The sequence below is a fragment of the Marmota monax genome, unplaced genomic scaffold (assembly GCF_021218885.2).
Source record: "Marmota monax isolate L192 unplaced genomic scaffold, Marmota_monax_Labrador192_F-V1.1 WCK01_AAM20220418_F8-fsc00042, whole genome shotgun sequence".
Classification (NCBI taxonomy): Eukaryota; Metazoa; Chordata; class Mammalia; order Rodentia; family Sciuridae; genus Marmota; species Marmota monax.
The window spans coordinates 13,337,077-13,362,082 of record NW_026693008.1 but is presented as its reverse complement, the minus strand read 5'-3'; the positions used below and the strand labels follow the sequence as shown (position 1 = coordinate 13,362,082).

Sequence of the window (25,006 nt, the reverse complement as noted above, 5' to 3'; positions counted from 1 at the left end):
CTCTGTCAAAGTTGTATACATTTTTTGTTAGATAATTTCAAGTATTTAATATCTTTTACATTTAGATGGTCTTTTAAGTTTTTCATCTTCTATTCATTGCTTGAATAGAGAAACACAGGTTATTAAAATAAGGAACAGACTTTTTTAGAACAGTTTTAAATTTACAGAAAAATTGATTAGATAGTACAGAGTTCTCTTAATAGCTCCCCTTCCTGAACACACTTAATTTCCCCATTATTTACACCTTACATTAATATGGTACATTTGTTATAATTAATAAACCAATATTGACACATTATTATTAAATGAGGCTGATGAAGTTGATTCAGATTTCCTTAGGTTTTACCTAATGTCCTTTTTTTTTGGTTCCAGAATCCATCTCATCCATGATACCACATGGTATCTAGTCATTTCTCCATAGAGGCTTCTGGGGCTGATAGTAGTTTCTTCGGCTTTTTGTTTGTTTCTTTTTGATGACTTGATAGTTTTGAGGAGTACTGGTTATGTGTTTTATAGAGTGCCCTCTATTAATATTTTTCCTTATGATGAGACTTATGTATGGGGATTTTTTTGGAGGAGGATCACAGAGTAAAGTGATCTTATCATATCAAGGGCATATATTATTAACATGACTTGTCTCTGTTGATGTTGGTTTTGGTACCTGGTCAAACTAGTGTTTGTCAAGTCTCTCTACTCTTTTACCCCATTCTCATTTGTTCTCTGTCTCTTTTTTATGGAGTGTACTTGAGATTGAACCCAGGGGTGCTTTAACATTGAGCTACATCCCCAACTCTTTTTAAAAGTTTTTCATTTTTCATTCAAATGAGTCTGTTCTCAAACTTGTGATCCTCTTGCCTCTGCCTCCTGAGTCACTAGAATTATAGGCATGCGTCATCAGACCCAGCTCATTTTGTACTCTTTGGAAAGTCACTATGTACAGCCCATACTTAAGAAGTGGGAAAGTATCCTCTCCCTCCTTTAAGATGGAATATCTATATAATTTGTTTGGAATTCTCATATGTCTGAGATTTGTCTGTATTCCTCCATTTTAAAATTTATTTAGTCATTTATTTATATCACTATGGACTCATGGATATTTATTTTATACATTGGACTATAATATAATTTATTTTATATGCTAATTTAATATCCATCACCCTCAAGGATAACTTTAAAATGTTTCATTTTATTAAAAAATTTAATATATTTTTAATTTCTTGATTTTAATAGTTTATCTGAAGATTATTCTGGAATGTCTGTATATATCATCATGTAACTTTTAAATAATTACAGTCTTATTTCTGTCCTTATCAAATATTATATATTTCTTTTCTTTCCTTTTTTTCTTTTTTTTTTTTTTTGGTGCCAAGGATTGAACCCAGGGACACTTAACCATTGAGCCACATCCCCAGTACTTTTTATTTTTTCTACAGGGTCTCACTAAGTTGGTTAGGGCCTTGCTAAGCTGCTGAGGCTGGCTTTGAACTCATGATCCTCTTGCCTCAGCCTCCCAAGCCACTGGGATTATAGGCATGCACTACCACGACCAGCCCCTATTGCTTTCATCGATCCATATGTTGTGCTATAGTGCTATCATATTGAAGAATTGAAATTCAGATTCAAATGCTAATTTAAAGTTTAGATTTTACATATTATATACATGTACATGTAATGCATATAGAGATATAACTTTAAAAATTAATTCATATAGTTCATTATATTAACACATTAAAGAGGAAAACATCTATGAGCATGTGAGCTTCTCTATAGACACAAAAGTTAAGTGTTAAATAAAATTCAATACCTGCTCATAATAATTTTTAAAAAGCTAGTAGCATATCAACAACAAAAGGGAACTCAGGAATTTAATAAAAGTACCTATTGAAAATGTACAGCAGATGTCACATTTAATAGTAAAACCTGGAAAGCTTTCCCTTTGAAGATGGGACAAAGATGAGAATGCCTGCTATTATCTACTGCTATTCAACACTATTCAAAGCCAGCCTCAGTAAAAGTGAGGCACTAAGCAACTCAGTGAGACCCTGTCTCTAAATAAAATACAAAAATAGGGCTGGGAAGGTGGCTTAGTGGTAGAGTGCCCCTGAGTTCAATTCCTAGTACCAAAAAAAAAAAAAAAAAGGAATAGGGGATAAAAAGTATTCTTCTCTAATCAGATAAATCTGTGTTTTAAGTTTTTTTTTTCCCCTTTGCCATTCTCCACAAACTCCTTCTGGACTATTGCTGTAATGTTAAGTAGCCAAAAAAGATAACAATATTACTGAAGATGCAAAGTAAAATTAAAGATAATAAAATATTTATCACAAAAGACTAAAAATATTTTTTTGATTCTAGAAATAAAAAGAATTTAAAAATCTTTTTAAAATGTTTCAAGGGTTGGTGAGGATTTGAACATTTTTTTCAGACATATGCAAGAAGGGCCAAGAGTACCTTATTTTGCCAACTGCAAGTGAAAATCTTGAAAAGCTTTATTGCTACTATAAAAATACAAATGCAAGACCTGAAGCCAAATTAATACTATGACTATTAAAATATCCATGTGATTTGAGAATTACATAAAATACCAATTACTAATCTGAGTCATGTTGAAATTTGAAAGAATATTAGAGATGTTTGGATTTTTTTTCTCATAATGCCTCAAATTTTCTATATGGCATATTATATCTAGAGTTTCTTTTGTAGGAATCTAGACGCCAAATGAGTTACTTTTTAGATAATTTTCTGTTTCCTCAAGAAGACTTAGCTTTAAATGCAGCTGTCCTCATGTGGCCTAGAAAAATCAGTCCTGTCTTTAATGAAAATGATGAGGTAACTATATTTTTCTGTATATATGTTTGTATTCTGACATTTTAAGCATAAGTGCACATTTAATTTTCATACCTACTTGCCTCCTATTTTTAAAAACTGGATGCTTCAATGTAAGTTTGATTTTGACCATATTTATGCCCTTGAAGACTTAGGACACACTTTTAGATTTAACTCACAGGGTTTGGTAAGAAAGAGGGTTGCATGCAGAGCTAGAATGCATGCAACAGGTCTGATTTAATATTTGTGGTAGTAGCTGTGTTTTACTCACAGATTAATAAGAAGTCAGACTACTATATAAATTGATGATAGTAAGCCCTGAACTTAGTGCTCTCCTTTTATTAACTCATCAAATATTTTTGAAAATCCCAGATGCTCCTGTTTCTCCCATTTCATAGATAAGAAAAAAACGAAACTCATAAGTTAATAATTACTCAATATCATTGAGATAAGAGTTAGTGGATTTACAATTCACAATAGCAAGACTGTGGAACCAACCTATATGGCCTTCAATAGACGAATGGATAAAAAAAATGTGGCATTTATACACAATGGAGTATTACTCTGCATTAAAAAATGACAAAATCATAGAATTTGCAGGGAAATGGATGGCATTAGAGCAGATTATGCTAAGTGAAGCTAGCCAATCCCTAAAAAACAAATGCCAAATGTCTTCTTTGATATAAGGAGAGTAACTACGAACAGAGTAGGGGCGAAGAGCATGAGAAGAAGATTAACATTAAACAGGGATGAGAGGTGGGAGGGAAAGGGAGAGAGAAGGGAAATTGCATGGAAATGGAAGGAGACCCTCAGAGTTATACAAAAGTACATACAAGAGGAAGTGAGGGGAAAGGGAAAAATAATACAAGGGGGAGAAATGAATGACAGTAGAGGGGGTAGAGAGAGAAGAGGGGAGGGGAGGGGAGGGGAGGGGGGATAGTAGAGGATAGGAAAGGCAGCAGAATACAACAGACACTAGTATGGCAATATGTAAATCAATGGATGTGTAACTGATGTGATTCTGCAATCTGTATATGGGGTAAAAATGGGAGTTCATAACCCACTTGAATCAAAGTGTGAAATATGATATATCAAGAACTATGTAATGTTTTGAACAACCAACAATAAAAAATTTAAAAAAAAGAGTTAGTGGATTTAGCATTTTATATCAGACTTAATGTAGTTCAAAATTTAGAAAATTCTTCATATAAACCAGCATAACTAAATTGGGAGGTAAAAATGGAATAGTAATAAAAAGCGTGGGCTTCAATCAGATGAAACAAGGTTCAAATCTAAATTTTGACTTTTATGATTTTGTGACCTTGGACATGCTTCATTTTCTTCATTTCTGGATTAAAAAAAATAATACCTGTGATAATGTAGGTAAAATATTTAATTGCTTTCGATACATGGCATGTACTTTCTTAATGAAGGGTAGCTTTTTATTATTATTATCCCAGATTCTGTTAAATAACTAATAAGAATTGCTATTCACTTTGGAGAGCTATATTTTTTTCTGTGTGGTTTTTTTTTATTATTGGTTGTTCAAAACATTACAAAGCTCTTGACATATCATATTTCACACATTTGATTCAAGTGGGTTATGAACTCCCATTTTTACCCCGTATACAGATTGCAGTATCACATCGGTTAAACATCCACGTTTTTACATATTGCCATACTAGGGACTGTTGTATTCTGCTACCTTTCGTATCCTCTACTATCCCCCCTCCCCTCCCATCTTCTCTCTCTACCCCATCTACTGTAATTCATTTCTCTCCCTTGTTTTGTTTTGTTTTGTTTTTTACCTTTCCCCTCACATCCTCTTATATGTAATTTTGAATAACTTCTGTGTGGTTTATTCTTTGCATTTCTTTATCAGTCATTATAGACAATATTTATTTGTTTATTTTTCTCTGATGGATTTTTTTTATTTGAAAACTTTTTTTGTACTACAGTAATTAACATCATTGAATTATCTCTTAAAAAGCTCATTGAGAATGCTAAACATAAAAGAGAAAGTGAACTAATAGCCAAGAGAGAGAGACTGATCTTGGAAGTAGAAAAGGAATCACGCCGCATGGAGGAGTTTACAGAATTTGCGGAGTTAGAACGCATGCAACAGGTCTGATTTAATATTTGTGGTAGTAGTTGTGGTTTACCCACAGATTAATAAGGACACTAACATAAATTTAAAATTATAGAAAAAATATGCTTACTATTACAAAGATTTACTTCAGTATTAGGCCTAGAACAGTACTGTGTACATGATCTTTTTTGTGACTTAATTTTTTATTTGTAGAGTAGATGTAACCATATTTTCTGTTCTTTATCATAGTAATGTTGTGAAGTTAATATTTAATATAAATATAAGGACATAAGCTTTGTAATATATGATCTTATTTTTATAACATGGATTTTTGTGTGTGTGTGTGTGTGTGTGTGTGTGTGTGTGTGGTGCTGGGGATTGAACCCAGGGCCTGTGCTTGTGAGGCAAGCACTCTACACTGAGCTACTTGGGATGTTTTTTAAGGTAAAATTTTATTTGCTTTCAGTATGTGACAGATGTAAGACAACTACAGAAACGCATTCAGGAATCTGAAGAAGCAGTGCAGTTTATTAATAAAGAAGAGGAACTTTTCAAGTGGGAATTGACAAAATATCCTGAACTGGATAAATTAAAAGTTAACATTGAGCCCTATCAGAAGTTTTTTAATTTGGTTTTGAAATGGCAACGAACTGAAAAACGGTAATTTCTAGTAATGTAATAAAAACTAAGTAAATGAGGTATAAGAATATGTAAAATATAAGTTGTTTTTATTTTTTTTCTTTTGGCTAAATATTTAATGTAAGATTTATTTGTTCATTTTAATGAGAACCAAGTATCATATAGGAAGAGTATCAATGATGCTAATGGGTCACCCAACTTTATCAATATAATTTCTGCAGTATCATTTGGGTTGTCCAGAGTCAATTTACTTAATTTTTTTAATATTTAGTTTTTAGTTGTAGTTGGACACAATGACTTTATTTTATTTATTTATTTTTGTGTGGTGCTGAGGATTGAACCCAGTGTCTCGCGTGTGCTAGGTGAGAGCTCTACTGCTCAGCCATAACCCCAACCCCCAATTCACTTTATTTTACAATTAATTAACTTGACTTATATTTACACAAAAAATTAGATGGGTGGGATAAAATCTACATTTTATTTGGGTACTGTTAGTTGCCCATCTGTAATCTAATACATGTTTTATCACATGCAGTATAGTTAAAAGTAGTTACAGCTACTACCACAAATATTAAATCAGACCTGTTGCATGCGTTCTAACTCCGCAAATTCTGTAAACTCCTCCATGCGGCGTGATTCCTTTTCTACTTCCAAGATCAGTTTCTCTCTCTTGGCTATTAGTTCACTTTCTCTTTTATGTTTAGCATTCTCAATGAGCTTTTTAAGAGATAATTCAATGATGTTAATTACTGTGACTGAGAAAAACTAATAACAGCTTTCACCTCAGATGTTTCTTTTACAAAAGTGAGGAGTCAATATGGTACTATTGAATATAGTACTTAAAATTTCAACCAGAAAAATAAGTTAAGAGAAAGAAATAAAAAAGGGTACAAGCTGGGCATGGTGGCACACGCCTATAATCCCAGCAGTTCAGAAGGCTGAGACAGGAGGATTGCAAGTTCAAAGCTAGCCTCAGCAAAAGTGAAGTACTAATCAACTTAGTGAGACCCTGTTTCTAAATAACATATAAAATAGGGCTGGGGATATAGCTCAGTGGTCGAGTGCCCCTGAATTCAAACCCCAGGACCCAGCCCCTGCCACCGAGAAAAGGGTACAAATAAGAAAGAAAGAAGTCAAATTATCACAATTTGCAGATGAAATGATCCTATTTAGAAAACCTAAAAAATTCTACCAGAGTGTTAGAATTGCTAAATAAATACAACAAAGTGGCAGGATATAAAGTTAACATACAAAAATCAATAGCTTTTATATATTCTAATAATAAATCTGCTGAAAAAGAAGTTCGTAAAACACAATTCATCCATACCTTCCAAAAATTTAACAACCTAGAAATAAATCTAATCAAGGAGGTAAAATTCCTCTATGTGAAAATTACAGAACACTGAAGAATTGAAGAAGACACTAAAAAAGGAAAGATCTCCTGTGTTCTAGGATAAGCAGAATTAATATTAAAATGGCCAAAAGTCATTAAAGTCAAAATTAAAATTAAATTTAAAATTAAATTAAAATTACCAAAAGTTATATACAGATTCAAGTAATCTCCAGTAAGATATTAATGACATTTTTTCACAGACCTATAAAAATAGTCCTAAAATTCATATGGAAGAATAAATTTACAGAATAGCCAAAACAATTCTGAATAATAAGAACAATAAGAACAATGCCAGAAGTGTCCCAGTTCCTAACTCAAAATTATACTTCAGAGTTACAATAATGAAAACTGAATGGCACTGGCATAAAAACAGACATATAGAAAGTGGAATAGACTAGATGATATTGAAACAAACCTGCATGGATACAGTCATCTGATCCTTGACAAAGGTGTCAAAAACATATGTTGAAAAAAAGACAGACTTTTAACAAATAGTACTAGGAAAAACGAATATTTATACATGGCATGAAACTGGATCCCTATCTTTCACCTTACATAAAAGTCAACTAAGGGCTGGAGTTGTGGCTCAGTGGCAGAGCGCCCACCTAGCACATGCAGGACCCTGGGTTCGATCCTAAGCATCACATATGAATAAATAAAATAAAGATATTGTGTCTAACTACAACTAAAAAAAATAAATTGTTTTAAAAGTCAACTAAAAGTGGATCAGAAACCTGTAAATAAGACAAGAAACTATGCAATTGCCAGAGGGTATCAACTCTCTGGCATATAGATACAGGCATCAACTTATTATTCAATAAGATCCCTAAAGCTCAGGAAATAAAACCAAGAAATAATAAATGTTATGTTAAGTTAAAAGGCTTCTGCACAGCAAAGGAAGCAATTGAGAATATGAAGAAAGAGCGTACAGATCAGGAGAAAATCTTTGCCAGCTACTTTTCTGACAGAGGATTCATATCCAAAATACATAAAGAATTCAAAAAACTTAACATACACAAAAATGCATATAAAACCCAATCAATAAATGCATAGATGAATTAAACAACAGACATTTCTCAAAAGAAGATATACAAATGGCCAACAAATATGTGAAAAAAATATTCAACATCTTAGCAATCAAGGAATGCAAAGTGAGATTTTGTCTCCATTTAGAAGAGCAATAATCAAGAATACAAATAATAAATATTGGTGAGGTTGTGAGGGGAAAAGGAACTTGTATACTGTTGGTGGAATTATAAATACAACCACTATGGAGATCCATATGGAGGTTTCTCAAAAGACTAGGAATGGAACCAGTATATGAGCCAGCTATACCACTCCTTGATATTTATCCAAAAGAATTAAAGTCAGTATATCACAGTGATACATGCATATCTCTATAGCAGAATTATTCACAATAGCCAAGTGTGAAGGGACCAGCCTAGGTGTCTATCAACAGATGGATGCATAAAGAAAATGTGACATATATATGCAATTGAGTTTTACTTAGCCATAAAGAAAAATGAAATTGTCATTTTCAGGAAAATGGTTGAAACTGGAGAATATCATACTGAGTGAGATCTAGACTCAGATAGCCAAATGTTGTATGTATTCTCTCATGAGAGAAAAAGGGAAAGAAGAGGGACTTCATGAAAATAGAAGAGAGATCAGTAGAGTAGTAAAAGGAAATTGGGAGAAGGAGAAGGTGAAGGAGTAAAGGTATGGGAAATAAAGCAGACCAAATTTTGCTATGTGCATGTATAAATATATCAGATTGAATCCCACTGTTATGTATAATTATAATTTTTAAAAACAATTTTAGTTGTACATGGACACAACACATTTATGTATGTATGAATGTATTTAATGTGGTGCGAGGATTGAATTCAGTGCTCACATGTGCTAGACAAGTATTCTACCACTGATCTACAACCCATCCCCAGTAAAAATGAATTTTAAAAAAATGAGGGATCTAGAGGCTGGATTTGTGGCTCAGTGGTAGAGCACTTGCCCAGCATGTGTGACACACTGGGTTCGATTCTCAGCACTACATATAAATAAATGAATAAAATAAAGGTCCATCAATATCCCCCCCCAAAAAACCCCAAAATGAGGGGTCTAGCCTAAAGGCTGTCTAAGGCCTCTCATGATCCAAAAGTCTAAGTTTAATAGTATTTTTTCTTTTTCAATTCAGCTGGATGGATGGAGGGTTTTTGGACCTCAATGGAGAAAGCATGGAAGCTGATGTAGAAGAATTTTCCCGGGAGATTTTTAAGACATTGAAATTTTTCCAAATGAAGCAAAAGAAAGAATTACAAGAAAAAAGAAAGGCAGCAAGGAAACGATCTCTGATAGAAGAGAAACCTGAAGAAGAACCAAAAGATAATCCTACAATCATCATGTGCTCTACAGTAATGGAGCAGATAAAGGTTTTTAAGGTATAAACATATTTAATATGGCATTTAATATTATAATGTCTCCTCAACTTTGTGTTGCATATTATATAAAATAAATAAAATCCATCCTCTGATTTTACATAGTTATGTATAAAATGAGATTGGTCAGCATATAGCCAGTCTTACCCTTGGCAGTCATGTAACTCAAGATTAATTCTAATCATCTCTCTGGCCATAATAATTGGTTCAGGAATAAGCCTGAAACCCAAACTGGGTCAGAGTTCTCTTTAGAATTTTTGAACTGACTCTGGAAAAGGAGCCTCTTTTTCTTTATAAGTTGTGAAGGTATGAGTTGTGAGATCCCTGTAGCCAGCCATAGGGCTGGCTTGAGAGAATGACATTGATATTAGAGAAAAGAGGAAATAAAGAGACCTGATTATGCTCACTTCTTTAGGCTCCAGGATAGATACTTGAGTCATTTATTTTTGTCTCATCTCACTTTGAACGCAAGCTAATAGTGTCTTTCTCCTGCCCCTATTTCTCTACCTTCTTTTTTTTGCTGGGGGTGAGGGTTGGTACTGGGAATTGAACTCAAGGGCACTAAACCACTGAGCCACATCCCTAGCCCAATTTTGTATTTTTATTAGAGAAAGTGTCTCACTGAGTTGCTTAGTGCCTCACTTTTGCTGAGGCTGGCTTTGAACTTGAGATCCTCCTGTCTCAGCCTCCCAAGCCACTGGGATTACAGGTGTAAGCCAGCATGCCCAGCTTCCCTACCTTCTTTGATCAGTGGATTGCATCTCTATTAATTGTAATCAAAGGAATACAGACTGAGGATGGCATTGAGGATAAATAATCAGAAAACAGTAAGATTTTCAAAGTTTCTTTTCTGCATCAACCTCTTGGTCAAGCTCTGACTCAATCCTGTCTTCTATTCTGGACATGGATATTATGAGAAATGGGGGATCACTTTTGGGAGGAAGTGGTAAAGGGACTTTTTCCCCTCTTGGGATTTTTTTTTTTAACCAGAGACTGAACTCAGGGTCCTTGATCACTGAGCCATATTCCCAACCTTATTTAAATTTTGTTGTTGTTGTTGTTTAGAAACAAGTCTTGCTAAGTTGCTTAGGACCTGGGTGAGTTGATGAGGCTGCTTTTGAATTTACAATCCTCCTGCCTCAGCCTCCTGAGCTGTTGGGATTATAGGTATGGGCCCTGGTGCCCAACCCTTCTCATATTTTCAATTAAAATTTATTGTGTGTTTGACATTTTAGTATCTCAGTTTCATATTCCAGTCTCTCATCATGAATTAGCACTGTCAAGGGTGGTGTATAGAAAAGACTGATTAAGTGGTGAATAGTAGTTCCATTGGAGCTGGTTGAAGAAAACATACATATAAAGCCAGATGAGGCAACATGTTGGCAAAATGGTTTCTTTGGCCCAAGAAAGGCAGAAGATGATTGCTCAGACCTATATGACATATTGCCTTCTGAACATGACATCAAATCAGTAGCTGGAAAACAGGAAGATTTTACAACTGTTTATAATTTACTATAATAAAACTGTTAGCTTTCATTACTGTAACAAAATATCTGAGATAATCAACTTAAAACAATTAAGGTTTATTTTGGTTCATAGTTTCAGAGGTTTCAGTTAATAGTTGGTTGACCCCATTGCTTTTGGGTCAGTGGTGAAGCAGGCAGAACAAGCTTCTTGCTTTATGTCCAGAAAACAGTGAGAGGGAGGAGGAAGGGAGAGAGAGAAAGAAGAGAGGAGAAGGAGAGAAGGTGGAGGGAGGGGGAGAAGGAGGAAGGAAGAGGGAGAGAACAAACTATGAGCCAGGGACAAACTTTCAACCAGGCCCTACATCTTAAAGGTTCTATCATCTACCAATAGCACTACAGGCTGGGAACAAAACACATGGGCCTTTGGAGGGCCACTTACCGAAAAAATAGCAAAAACAAAATGAAGCAGTCTGTCATTAATTCAGTATAATCCAAATTTTGAATAACATTTTAACTATTTTTTTCAGGATGAATACATTTAAAATTTTTAGTGTTTGCAAAAATACTTAGGAGGAAAAAAAAAGGGTTTTATTCTAGAAGTTGTTGACCAATAGACACTGAGTCTTAAGAATAACTCAAGAAATACCTGGTAGAACTATTCTCATCATCAAGTACTAATGAAGAAAAATTAAAATATTTGGAAGCAGAATCAAAGCTGAATCCAGAAAACTTGATTTTATTATGAAATCTGTTTTTTATTTCTTTCCTGTTAAAGCCATTGAAATCTGTCCCTTCATATAAGAATACTTGATAAATATAAAAGACTATAACAACTAGCTACAAGTATACAAAGGGAGTGAACCTTCCAAATCATTGATGCAGATGGTTGAATGATTTGCTAGTGCTGTTCACATCCTAGAGTTTGTTAAGGACAAAGCTCATAAGAAAATCTACTCCGTATGTCATCCAGGGAGTTAGACCAACATTAAAAGAACTAGGAATATTCAATCCAGAGCAACTGGTCCTTGACAAAAGTGTAAAGTCCATGGATTGGCTTCCTAAGGATTTATTGATATTGCTTCTGGATTATAAACAGTTACCTGGAAAATTCTTCTGTTACCTTATTTGAACAAGTTTTCTTTTATTGAATAGCAAATTATGTAAGGGTCACTTGGACATTGTATAAAAAGGGAATGAATTTGAACTAAAAACAAAAATCTGATGTTCTTATCAAGCAAAATAAAAAGTTTACTAATGGGGTTGGGATTGTAGCTCAGTGGTAGAGTGCTGGCCTAGCACATGTGAAGCACTAGGTATAATCTTCAGCACCACATAAAAATAAATAAAATAGGGCTGGAATTGTGGCTCAGTGGCAGAGCGTTTGCCTCAGATGTATGAGGCACTAGGTTTCATCCTCAGTACCACAAAAAATAATAAAATAAAGGTATTATGTCCATCTATAACTAAAAAATAAAGTTACTAGCTTATAGTCCTCCAATTTTAAAAGCTTATTAAATTATTATTTACATGAAATAGAAACATAACTCATACAAAAATGAGATGTGTCTAATATTTTGAGAGAATCTAGAAGTTGGTAAGGCTAGTTCAAAAAGCATTTGAAGAGATGAGTATTTATAGATAATTTAATAACTGAATGTTAAATAAAAATTGCTAGTATTGACACAAAAGCAAGTAATGTCATATAGGGTAATGAAACATAACATCTGGAGGTATCTTTTATAATTGACAGAAATTTTTTGCATCTCTGCCAGACAAAAGTAAACATGTAATTGTATAGTCTGTGACCTTTAGTAAATAGTAAACAGTGAATTGAATAGAGTAGTCTTTAAATCATAAGGACAACCACTACTTCCTACCCTGCCCCAGGTTTTAAATAAATTTTGGTAACACCTGTTGAAAATTTAAAAATTTGGTACTAGTATCCTAGTGTGTGCTATATAGTACTCAATGATGGAAGGAAAATTGAAATAGAGTAAGGTTTGTTGACTGCTTTCATGTTTGAAAAAATTGTTACATGCTTATCATTGCAATTTTACCAGTAGTTTGCTGTTTTTTCTCTTTTCTTTTTAAAAAATACTTATTTCTTAGTTTTAGGTGGACACAATCTCTTTATTTTCTTTTATGTGGTGCTGAGGATCGAACCCAGTGCCTCATGCATGTCAGGCCAGCGCACTACCACTTGAGCCACATCCTGAGCCCGTTTTTCTTTTTTATTGGCTAGTATTTTTTATAATGGTTTTATTGAGATATAATTCACATACCCTAAAATCCACCTTCTTAAAATATGTAGTCACTGGTTTTTAAAAAGGTCACAGTGTTGTGCAGCCATCACTGTCATCTACTTGTTGAATATCTTCATTGTTCTAAAAACTAAACCAACAAATGTTAGCAGTTACTCTCCATTCCTTCCTCCTCCTTGGCCATGGATGCTACTAATCCACTTTCTCTATGAATTTGTTTATTCTATTATTTTATATAAATGAAATCATATGTGACCTTTGTGAACCCAGGGGTGTTTTATCACTGAGCTATATCCCCAGTCTATTTTATGTGCACATGGGGTGTCTTTCTATTTAATCAGGTCTTCTTTAATTTTAAACAATTATTTGTAATTTTTACTTATAAGTCTGTACTTTTTAATCTTTTTTTAAATTTTTATTGTTGGTTGTTCATAACCCACTTGAATCAAATGTGTGAAATATGATATGTCAAGAGCTTTGTAATGTTTTGAACAACCAATAATAAAACAAACCACACAGAAAAAAATATAGCTCTCCAAAGTGAATAGCAATTCTTATTAGTTATTTAACAGAATCTGGGATAATAATAATAAAAAGCTACCCTTCATTAAGAAAGTACATGCCATGTATCGAAAGCAATTAAATATTTTACCTACATTATCACAGGTATTATTTTTTTTAATCCAGAAATGAAGAAAATGAAGCATGTCCAAGGTCACAAAATCATAAAAGTCAAAATTTAGATTTGAACCTTGTTTCATCTGATTGAAGCCCACGCTTTTTATTACTATTCCATTTTTACCTCCCAATTTAGTTATGCTGGTTTATATGAAGAATTTTCTAAATTTTGAACTACATTAAGTTTGATATAAAATGCTAAATCCACTAACTCTTTTTTTAAAAATTTTTTATTGTTGGTTGTTCAAAACATTACATAGTTCTTGATATATCATATTTCACACTTTGATTCAAGTGGGTTATGAACTCCCATTTTTACCCCATATACAGATTGCAGAATCACATCAGTTACACATCCATTGATTTACATATTGCCATACTAGTGTCTGTTGTATTCTGCTGCCTTTCCTATCCTATACTATCCCCCCTACCCTACTTTTTAATCTTGAATGTTTATTTTTTAGTTGTAGTTGGACACAATATATTTATTTTATTTATTTATTTTTATGTGGTGCTGAGGATTGAACCCAGGGCCTTGTATATGCTAGGCAAGTGCTCTTCCACTGAACCACAATCCCAGCCCACTTTAATTCTTTATTTTTAGAAGTACTGGGACATTGAGCTCAAGGATGCTCTACCAGTGAGCCATATCCACAGACTTTGTTACTTTGAGACAAGGTCTTGTTAAATTACCCAGGCTGGCCTTTAACTTGTCATCTTCCTGCCTCAGCTTCCCAAATGTTTGGGATTACGAGTGTTGCCATTTTGTCCTGCTAAGTTTTGCCCTTTTTTCATTAAATTTATTCATAAGTATTTTATTCTTCTTGATGATATGATGTGTGAGAATTTTCCCTACTTTTAATTTTGGATTGCTTATTATTAGCTCATAGAAATATAATTGATTTTTGTGTATTGATCTTGTATCTTGCAACCTTACTCATTAGTTCTCATTTTTTTCCACATTTTTTTAATTGGTACATGATAATTATACATAATGATGGGATTTGTTTTTTTAGATATTCACACATGCACACAATGTACCAATATAATTTAGCCGGTTTTCATTTTCATGCGATTTCTGTTCCTCCCACCCCCACTTTTTTTTCCCTTCTTCTCTAGTGTCCATATATGGGAGAAAAATATGACCTTTGACCTTGTTAGTTGACATATTTCCCTGGATATAATGGTCTCTAGTTCCATCCATTTTCCTGCAAATGACATAATTTGTGGTATATAAACCACGTTTTCTTTTATTCATCCATCTATTGATGGACACCTAGGATGGTTCCATAGTTTGGCTACTGTGAATTGTATCACTATAGTATGATGACTTTCATTCTTTAGGATAAATACTGAGGAGTGATATAGTTCTCTCTCTCTTTCAATCAGAGATTGAACTCAGAGGCACTTAACCACTGAGGCAGTCATTTTTATTTTTTCATTTTGAGAATAGTGTCTCACTAAGTTGCTTACAGCCTTGTTAAGTTTTTAAGGCTGGTCTCAAATGGAATTCTCCTGTCTCAGCCTCCCAAGTCACTGAGATTAAAGGAGTGTGCCACTGCACCCAGATATAGTTCTCATTTTTTAAAACAAAATTGTTTAAAATTTTCTTATTTATTTAAATACACGACAACAGTGGAATGCATTACAATCCTTTTACACACAGAGAGCACAATTTTTTCTATCTCTGTATATAAAGTATGTTCACGCCAATTATAGCCATTATACATGTACTTGATTTTTTTGCATTATAATATATATACACCACAATTTTTCATATCTCTGTTTGTATATAAGGTATTTTGGCCCCAAATTCAAATCTTCATACATGTATTTTGTATAATGATGACCATCACATTCCACCATCCTTGCTAATCCCCTTCCTCCTCCCTTTCCCTCCCACCCCTCTTCCCTATCTAGATTTAATCTAATCCTCCCATGCTCTCCCTCCCTACCCCACTATGAGTCACCCCCCTTATAATAGAGAAAACATTTGGCATTTGTTTTTTGGGGATTGGCTAACTTCACTTAGTATTATCTTCTCCAACATCATCCATTTACCTGCAAATGCCATGATTTTGTTCTTTTTTAGTGCAGAGTAATATTCCATTGTGTATAAATGCCACTTTTTTTTTACCCATTCATTCACTGAAGGACATCTAGTTGGCTCCACAGTTTAGCTATTGTGAATTGTGCTGCTATAAACATTGATGTGGCTGTGTCCCTGTAGTATGCTGTTTTTAAGTCCTTTGGGTATAGTCTGAGAGGAGGAATAGCTGGGTCAAATGGTGGTTCCATTCCCAGTATTCTAAGGAATCTCTATTCTGCTTTCCAAATTGGCTGCACCAATTTGCAGTCCCACCAGCAATATATGAGTGTACCTTTTTCCCCACATCCTCACCAACACTTGTTATTGTTTGCCTTCATAAGAGCTGCCATTCTGACTGGAGTGAGATGATATATTAGTTTTGATTTGCATTTCTCTGATTGCTAGAGATGGTGAGCATTTTTTCATATATTTGTTGATTGATTGTATATCCTCTTCTGAGAAGTGTCTGTTCGGGTCCTTGGCCCATTTAATGATTGGATTATTTGGGTTTTTTGGTTCTTAGCTTGTTGAGTTCTTTATATACCCTAGAGATTAGTGCTCTTTCTGATGTGTGAGGGGTAAAAATTTTCTCCCAGGATGTAGGCTCCCTGTTCACCTCACTGATTATTTCTTTTGCTGAGAAAAAACCTTTTTAGTTTGAATCCATCCCATTTGTTGATTCTTGGTTTTAATTCTTTTGCCAACTTGGCTTGGATATTGACATTAAATAAGGTCTAATAATGTAGTATGGGTTTTTTGTTGTTGTTGTTTTTAGTTTTTGCCAGGTCTCTCAAATTGACTTTCGACCATATCTAATAATTTCATTAGTGAAATTGAACATTGTTTGCAGTACAGAATTGATACAAATAAAATAAAATTAAATTCAGAAAATATTTGACCATCACTGAGAGGAGTATTTTTTATGTGTTAAGGGGCAAGGATAAGTAAGAAATGGTTCTTGCACATCAAGGAGAATACAATATAGTGAGAAAAATAGATTTTGGACAACTACTGCAAAGGTTGTAGAACAAAAAAATCATTAAAAAAAATTTTAAATTTGTTTTAGTTATATGAGACAGTAATATAATGCACTGTGATATGTCATATATAATGGAGTATAATTTCTTCTTTTTCTGGTCATACATAATGTAGAACCCCACTGGTAATATAGTTACATATGTACATAGGGTAATAATGTTTGATTCATAGAATAAAGAAATTCCTAAGTAGAGGATATCAGTATCCTGTGAGAAAAATAGGGCCTGAAGCAATTAATTTTTTTCATTTGGAGAACAGGTAAGGTGAATTTTATTTTAAGGAGGTAGATCAGAATAACAGTGTGATTTTTAAGGCTTTGGATTGGGAAGAGGGACAAATAAGCACTCTTTCTTCTCAACACTTGTATTATCTTATATATCTTATTTTAATTTTTTTTAATGATTTCTTTGTTCTACCACCTTTGGAGTAGTTGTCCAAAATCTATTTTTCTCACTATATTTTATTCTCCTTGATGTGCAAGAACCATTTCTTACTTATCCTTGCCCCTTAACACAGTATATATTTAATGTGTTTAAGTTATGAAGTACAGTAAGAAAATGAGCACCCATGAATCCTTTCCTCTTCTTTAGAGTCAGGTTACTAATACTGTTGTTTTCCTTCTGTGATTCCTTCCCTATTTTATCCCTTTAATTCCTCTTAGAGTTAAATGTATCATAAGTTTTATGTTTCAAATTCCTTTGCTTTTTTGTTTTAATCAAATTTTAATTTATATATATATATATATATATATATATATATTTTAGTTGTAGATGGACATAATACCTTTATTTTGTTTATTTATTTTTATATGGTGTGAGAATTGAACCCAGGGCCTTACACGTGCAATGCAAGCACTCTACTGCTGAGCCCCAGCCCCAGCCCCAAATTTGAATTTAATAAATATGCCATCCATAAGCAGTTTTGTATAAATTGATTTTTTAAAAAATGGAACACTGTGTTTTTTCCCAGTATATACGAGGGGTTGAATTCAGAGCCTCACAGACATTAGGCAAGCACTCTACCACTGAGCTTCATCCTCAACTCTTTTTATTTTGAGGCAGTCTTTTTGAGTTGCCCAGGTGGGCTTGAACTTGCTATTCTCCTGCCTTAGTCACCTGAGTAGCTGGGAATACAGGTATATATCACCATACTCAATTCAAAATTATATTTCCTTTCTTTTCAACTACTATAGAATATTTCTTACTTAATTTATTTATTTTCCTCTTTATAGTCATATGATATATTTCCTTTTTGCTATTATTAATACTTGTTTTCTTAGGCATTTTGTCACAGTAATGGAAAGCTGGTTAACACAGATGAGATCTCATTGTAATTTTAATTTGTGTTTCCCTGTTTATTAGAGATGTTAAGCACATTTTCATGTACCTATAATACTGTTAACTTATATAGTCTTGTGTCCTAGCGTATATGGGCAAGAGTTTTTCTAAGAAAGGCATATGCCTAGTAGTGAGACTTCTGAATATTAAAATATATGGTTGTTCAGTTTTGTCAGAAAATTTCAAATTATTTCTCAGTTTAAATTCCTACCAGTCCCATATTCTCACATCATCAGATGTCATGATTTTTTGCTACTCTAGTAAATACAAAATTATGTTAATATGGTTTTAATTTATATTTCCCTGATTTCTAATAAAATGTAACTTAGCTTTCAAATTTTATTTATTAAACAAATTCTTATTGGTTGACAGTGATATAACTGGTAGTATTCTGTGTGCTTCATTGAGACATACCAGTAAAAAGAACAAAAGTTCCTACCACCATAGAACTTACATTCAATTTGACTTTCATACTTCTTCTTCTGCATAAATCCTCAATTATACCTTTGGACTCCACTTGTGTGGTTGGTTGTTTCTGTTTTTATTGTTAATATTTGGGATTTTTATAACATATTCTGGACAATGACCTTTGTCACTTATGTGAATCTCTATCATTTAGATTTATTTGTATCTTATTAGATTTATCTTTATTATTTAGATTTTCATTAACATTATTGAATAAAGTTATATGGTTTCTCCCAAATAGCTTTGCAGAGCTTTAATTTGATTATCCCAGTATACTTTATTTTGTTATTACTATTATAAATTGATCTTTTTATGTTTTTAGCTGTGACTAGTATGTAGAAATTTTGTTTAATTTCTTTATGTTAATTTAATATCCAGAAACTATACATAGACAGCAATCTGTGAAGCATAATGTTTTTGTTTTTGGTTTTTAATCCCCATATCTTTTATTTACGTAAATTTTTGGACTGGCTGAAACACTGAATACATGTTGATTAGAAGTAGTAACAATTGGTATGCTTATTTTGTACCTGATTTTAAGAAAAATGTTCTGTTGATATCAAGAATGACAAATGTGTTGTTGAATATATTATTTTTATTTTAAAAACTTTAAAGTTTATATTATTTTAAGCAGTACTTAAAAGCAGATAATACAGAAAAATGTAAGATGATGTTTAAAAACTCTTGATCTCACTCAGAAGAAATTAAAACGTTGCTACATTTTGGCATTTTGATAAGGCTTTTTCCCCCTTCGTGTGTGTGTGTGTGTGTTATATTTTAATATTGTAACATATGTTTCTACATATAGTATATATATATAAAACAACTTAAAATTTCTAAAATAATGCTATTGCTTTAGTTAGTATACTTTTATCAGATACATTTTTTAAAAATTTTCTTTGGTGAAGGCCCTTTATTTTATTCATTTATTTATACATGGTGCTGAGAATCAAACCCAGGGCCTCACACATGCCAGGTGAGTGCTCTACTGCTGAGCCACAACTCCCGCCCTTATCATATACATTTTTATAGAACATTTACCTCTCATTCTTTATAACTTTTATACTTTTCTTGGCTATTTTTACATGCTTATTTTTCAGGTTAACTTTTAAAACAAATTTTTTATCTTTAAATGTAAAAATGTATTTATTTCATCTGATGAACTTTAGAATCATTTTGTTAGTTTTCCTCTTCCTCAAAATGTAATTGAGACTTTAGTTGTATTCCTGTAAATAGATTAAATAATTTGAAGAAATATATATTTCATACTATTAAGGGCTGTCTATAGAATCTACGTGTATGGGAGTCAAATGACATTATTGTTTATATTTTTACCATTAGGAGTATATTCCTACTGTCTCCATTCTATGCAATCCAGGAATGAGAGCTCGTCACTGGAAACAGATGTCAGAAATTGTTGGCTATGACTTGACTCCAGACTCTGGAACCACATTGAGAAAAATTTTGAAATTAAACCTTACACCATACTTGGAAAAATTTGAAGTGATAAGTGCAGGAGCAAGCAAGGTAAATATCAAGATAAACTGAAATACTTTGATTAATTTGTAAATTGCATAATCATAGCTTTGTTGTGATCGAATGTGTTTAGTACTGGATAGCAGTGGATAGAGATGAGGGCAAAAATGAAAGAATACTCTCTTTTCTGCACAAAGCATGTGCTTGCTTGTCTTGAATACAGACTAGAAATGGCTTTTTTGACCTCTTCCTGATTCATCCACATTCTAATCTGGCTGGATAATAAGTTTGCATTGATAAATGATACATAATTATTCCATTAAGAATCCTGGGGAGGGGCTGGGGATGTGGCTCAGTGATAGAGCACTTGCTTAGTATGTATGAGGGAAGCACTGGGATTGATCCTCAGCACCACATAAAAATAAGCAAATAAAACACAGGTTTTAATAAAAAGAATCCTGGGCAGGTACATGTGTAACATAGGTGTGTGTGTGTGTGTATGTGTGTGTGTGTGTGTGTGTATGTGTGTGTATGTTTCCTAGTAAAATAAATGGCCATAGAGATAGTGTTCTTGAAATACACAGAGAATCTTCAGACCTGGCCTACAGAAAGACTATGTTAGAGAAACTCCAGAAGGTATTTTATTCTGTTTTCCATTTAAATACTGACAGCAGTAGTTTTTAGAGCAAAAAGTGAATTTTAAAGCTACATTCTTCTGACAAATTTTTGAATTATTTAAAAAAAAACTTTCTAACAAAAAATTATTACATTACAGAAAATGCTAGTGTAATGCAGCAAGTTGCTTACTGAATCACATGGGAAAAGGCAATATAGTAAATAAGATCCTCTTTTCACCAAACCATTATTTCTCTCTTTTAGGAATTTTCCTTAGAGAAAGCCATGAATAACATGATAGGAACTTGGGATGATATTGCTTTTCATATAAGTCTGTATCGAGATACTGGAGTCTGTATTCTTTCTTCAGTGGATGAGATTCAGGCAATCCTTGATGATCAGATTATAAAAACTCAGACAATGAGAGGCTCACCTTTTATCAAACCATTTGAAAAAGAGATCAAGGTATGTTACATATGCAATTTTATTACATATGTGCTGTCAAGTAAACAAGTCCATTTGTTGAATATTCAATTCGTTCTGCATTTCCTCCTGGTTTCTGTCCCTCCTACCTCCCTCTTGATCTCCTTTTTCTTCTCCACTGATCTTCCCAACACCTGACCCACCCCCACAAATTTTCCCCTTATTTTGTTCTAGCTTCCACCTATGAGAGAAAACATTTGACTATTGATTTTTCTAAATCTGCCTTATTTAATTTAGCATAATGGTTTCCATTTCTATCCATTTACTAGCAAATGTCATAATTTTATTCTTTATGGCTGAGTAAAACTCTTAATTCATTCATCTACTGAGAGTTGCCTGGGTTGGTTTCATAATTTGATTATTGTGAATTGTGGTGCTATAATCATTGAAGTGACCATATCACTATGCTGTATGCTGATTTTAAAATCAGGATGCTGATTTTAGCTCTTTTTTATAAATACCAAGGAATGGGACAGCTGGGTCTTATAGTGGTTCCATTCTTAATTTTTTTAACCTTTACTTATTTTGGTGCTGGGGAATGAACCCAGGGCCTCTCACATGCTAGGCAAGCGTTCTACCACTGAGCCACAATCCCAGCCCCCATTCTTAATTTTTTGAGGCATCTCCATAATGCTTTCTGGAGTAGTTGTACTAACTTACAGTCCCACCAACAATGTATGAGTGTACCTTTCTGCCCACATCCTCACCAACATTTAAAAAAATTTTTTTTTGTTTATAGAAGGACATAATACCTTTATTTTATTTATTTATATGTGGTGCTGAGGATCAAACCCAGTGCCTCATACGTGAGAGGTGAGTGCTTTACCACTGAGCCACAACCCCAGCCTCTTCACCAACATTTATTATTATTTGTATTCTTGATCATTGCAATTCTGAGTGGAGAGAGATGAAATATTAGTGTGGTTTTGATTTGCATTTTCCTGATTGCTAGAGGAGTTGAACTTTTTTTTGTATATTTGTCATTTGTGTTTCTTCTTTTGAGAAATGTCTGTTTAGTTATTTTGCCCATTTATTAGGTTATTTGTGTTTTGGTGTTAAGTTTTTTGAGTTCTTTATATATGCTGGATGTTGATCTCCCGTCAGAGGAATAGTAGGCAAAGATTTCCCCCCATTCTGTTGTCTCTCTCTTCATGCTCTTTTTTCCTTCACATTCCACTTACTGATTCTTGGTTTTATTACTTGAGCTTTAGGGCTCTTGTTTGAGGAAGTTAGTACTTGCACCAATATGATGGAGTGTTGGTCCTATGTTTTCTTTTTCCTAGCAATTGCAAAGTTTATGGTCTAATTCCTAAGACTTTAATTCACTTTGATTTGACTTTGTGCAGCGTAAGAGATAGGGATGAAGTTTTATTCTTCTATATATTGAAATTAATCAGTATAATTATATTTTATCTTACATTTTTCCATCCTGCAAGATTATGTGGAAAGGGAGTGTAGGTATGTACAATGTATATTTTATGTGTATATATTTGTACACACACACACCTATAATTGTACTTTCATTTTAATTGCTTTCTTCTTCACCTGCTTATGATTTAGCCTTGGTTTGACTTAGATGGGGTATAATTATATGTGGATTTGAGCTTTTTTAAAATTTTGTTTTTAGATGTTGATAGACCTTTATTTTATTCATTTATGTATATGCGGTGCTGAGAATCGACCACAGTACCCCACACGTGCTACAGTTATTGAGCCACAACCCCAGCTCCAAATTTGAGTTGTTTTGATCTGACATTTGTTTGTTCATATCTTAGTTTTTGTCCCTCATATTGCCCCTTATTTGCTGTCTTGCCCCAATAGTATCCAATTTTCCTGTTTCTTCTTCCTCTCTTTTGTTTTTTAGTACTTTTAAAAAACTCCTTCTCCTTTATAGTTATCATCTTCTACCTACCTCCTGCCTATCCTCTGTTCATTTTTTAAAGAGGTAATGTATTTTAAAATTTTTTTTAGTTTTAGATGAGCACAATATCTTAATTTTATTTATATATTTTTATGTGGTGATGAGGATTGAACCAGTGCCTAACACATTTGGCAAGTGCTCTACAACTAAGCTACAACCACAGCCCCACCTCTGTTCATTTCTTAAATATTTCAAATCTGTGTGCCATATATTGATTTGGCACATTTACATTTATTAACCAATTTAATTCATGTAGCAGACCTTTAAAGTAGATACTTTGGTTATCTGTATATGTAGAGAAGGAAACCAAGGAATAGAAGGTTAGATAATTTGTCTACATTCACTTAGATAATAAATGACAGAGTGATTCAAACCGAAGCAATTTTTTATGTTTTTTTAAAAATTTTTTTAGTTGTAAATGGACACAATACCTGTATTTTATTTATTTAATTGTATCTGATGCTGAAGATTGAATCCGGTGCTTCACATGTTAGGTAAGCGCTTACCACAAGCCACAACCCCAGGCCTCTATTGTGTTTTTTACCAGCAATAACTTTTATTTATTTATTTATCTATTTATTTTTGATACCAAGGATTGAACCCAGGGGTGCTTAACCACTGTGCAACATCCTCAACCCTTTATTATATTTTATGAGTGGCAGGATCTGGTTGAGTTGCTTATAGCCTTGATAAGTTGCTGAGGTTGGGTTTGAACCTCAGCCTCATCCTCCCAAGCCATTGGGATTACAGTTGATTTTATTTTAATTGAAAAATAATAACTTTGTGGTACATTGATGTTTTGAAGTATGTTTACAATACGTAATATTTAATTTGAACATCATAGTGTTTTGTAGATCTTGGCCATTATCTGGAAACAACAAAGTAGTGGTCTTCTCAGAGGACATAAATTTGGGTATTTTCCCATGAATCAGATTCATATAGCCTTTCATGATTAGATAGCATGTCTTTTGTGGAAAATTATTATTATTTTCTGTTTTTATTTTTATTTTTATTTTTTTGCAGTACTAGGGATTGAATCCAGGGACTCCTACCCCTGAGCTGTATCCTCAGTGTGGAAAGTTCTTATTTGTCTAACAAGGGGAATTTAGAAGACATTTAAAAGTTCTGCTAGAATTTTTTTTTTTAAAGAGAGAGATGAGGCCTAATTTCTTGACATATAGGACTTTAGGTCATACTTTAAGAACTAAAAAGAGTTATATGAATTATTTTCAATTAATGAAATAACTTGTTAAGTATAAGCAACCTATGAGATGAAGGAAATTTATTTTACCTTTTTTTCAATGTCATTTCATTTCTCTCCAAATTGTGTTGATGTAGAGCAGGATTCCTCACCCTGGTGCTGTTGATATTTTGGGCTGAGTAATAATTCTTTGTTATGGCCTGTGTGTTGTAGGACATTTAACATTATTTCTGGCCTCTGCCCACTATATATTACTACCATCTTTTCCCTGTCATTTGTGACAACTGAAATTTTTTTTAGACATTGTCAAATATTCCCTGGTGTGGAAGACAAATGGATTATGATTGACAATCACTAATATAGAGCAGGTTACATCCTTTTTGGACTTGGAGTTTTTCTAAAGGTTAGGAAACTGGTTTAATAACTTTATACTCATTTCCAAATGTGAGTTTCAATGCTTTAGAAAAAACCCTCAAGCTTCCTAGGGTTTTTCTAAGCCTATGTAAGATACCCATAGCAATCTTTAGTTGTAAACTATTTTGCATTGATTAAAAAAACATTAAATTTTAAAAAAAATTGTCTTATAATCTAGAGCAT

At 33.2% G+C, this 25,006-nt stretch overlaps 1 protein-coding gene across 14 annotated transcripts in view; it reads left to right on the top strand.

Annotated features, from left to right (window-relative positions):
• Positions 1–25,006, top strand: part of Dnah12 (dynein axonemal heavy chain 12) — a 256,363-nt gene that overhangs the window by 45,749 nt on the left and 185,608 nt on the right. For all 14 annotated transcript variants that reach the window (XM_058582183.1, XM_058582184.1, XM_058582182.1 and 11 more), the window contains 6 exons: positions 2,701–2,826; positions 4,814–4,948; positions 5,379–5,572; positions 9,139–9,382; positions 20,055–20,240; positions 21,069–21,269. In XM_058582183.1, coding sequence (XP_058438166.1) covers positions 2,701–2,826; positions 4,814–4,948; positions 5,379–5,572; positions 9,139–9,382; positions 20,055–20,240; positions 21,069–21,269 — 1,086 coding nt within the window. The remainder of the gene's footprint in view (positions 1–2,700; positions 2,827–4,813; positions 4,949–5,378; positions 5,573–9,138; positions 9,383–20,054; positions 20,241–21,068; positions 21,270–25,006) is intronic.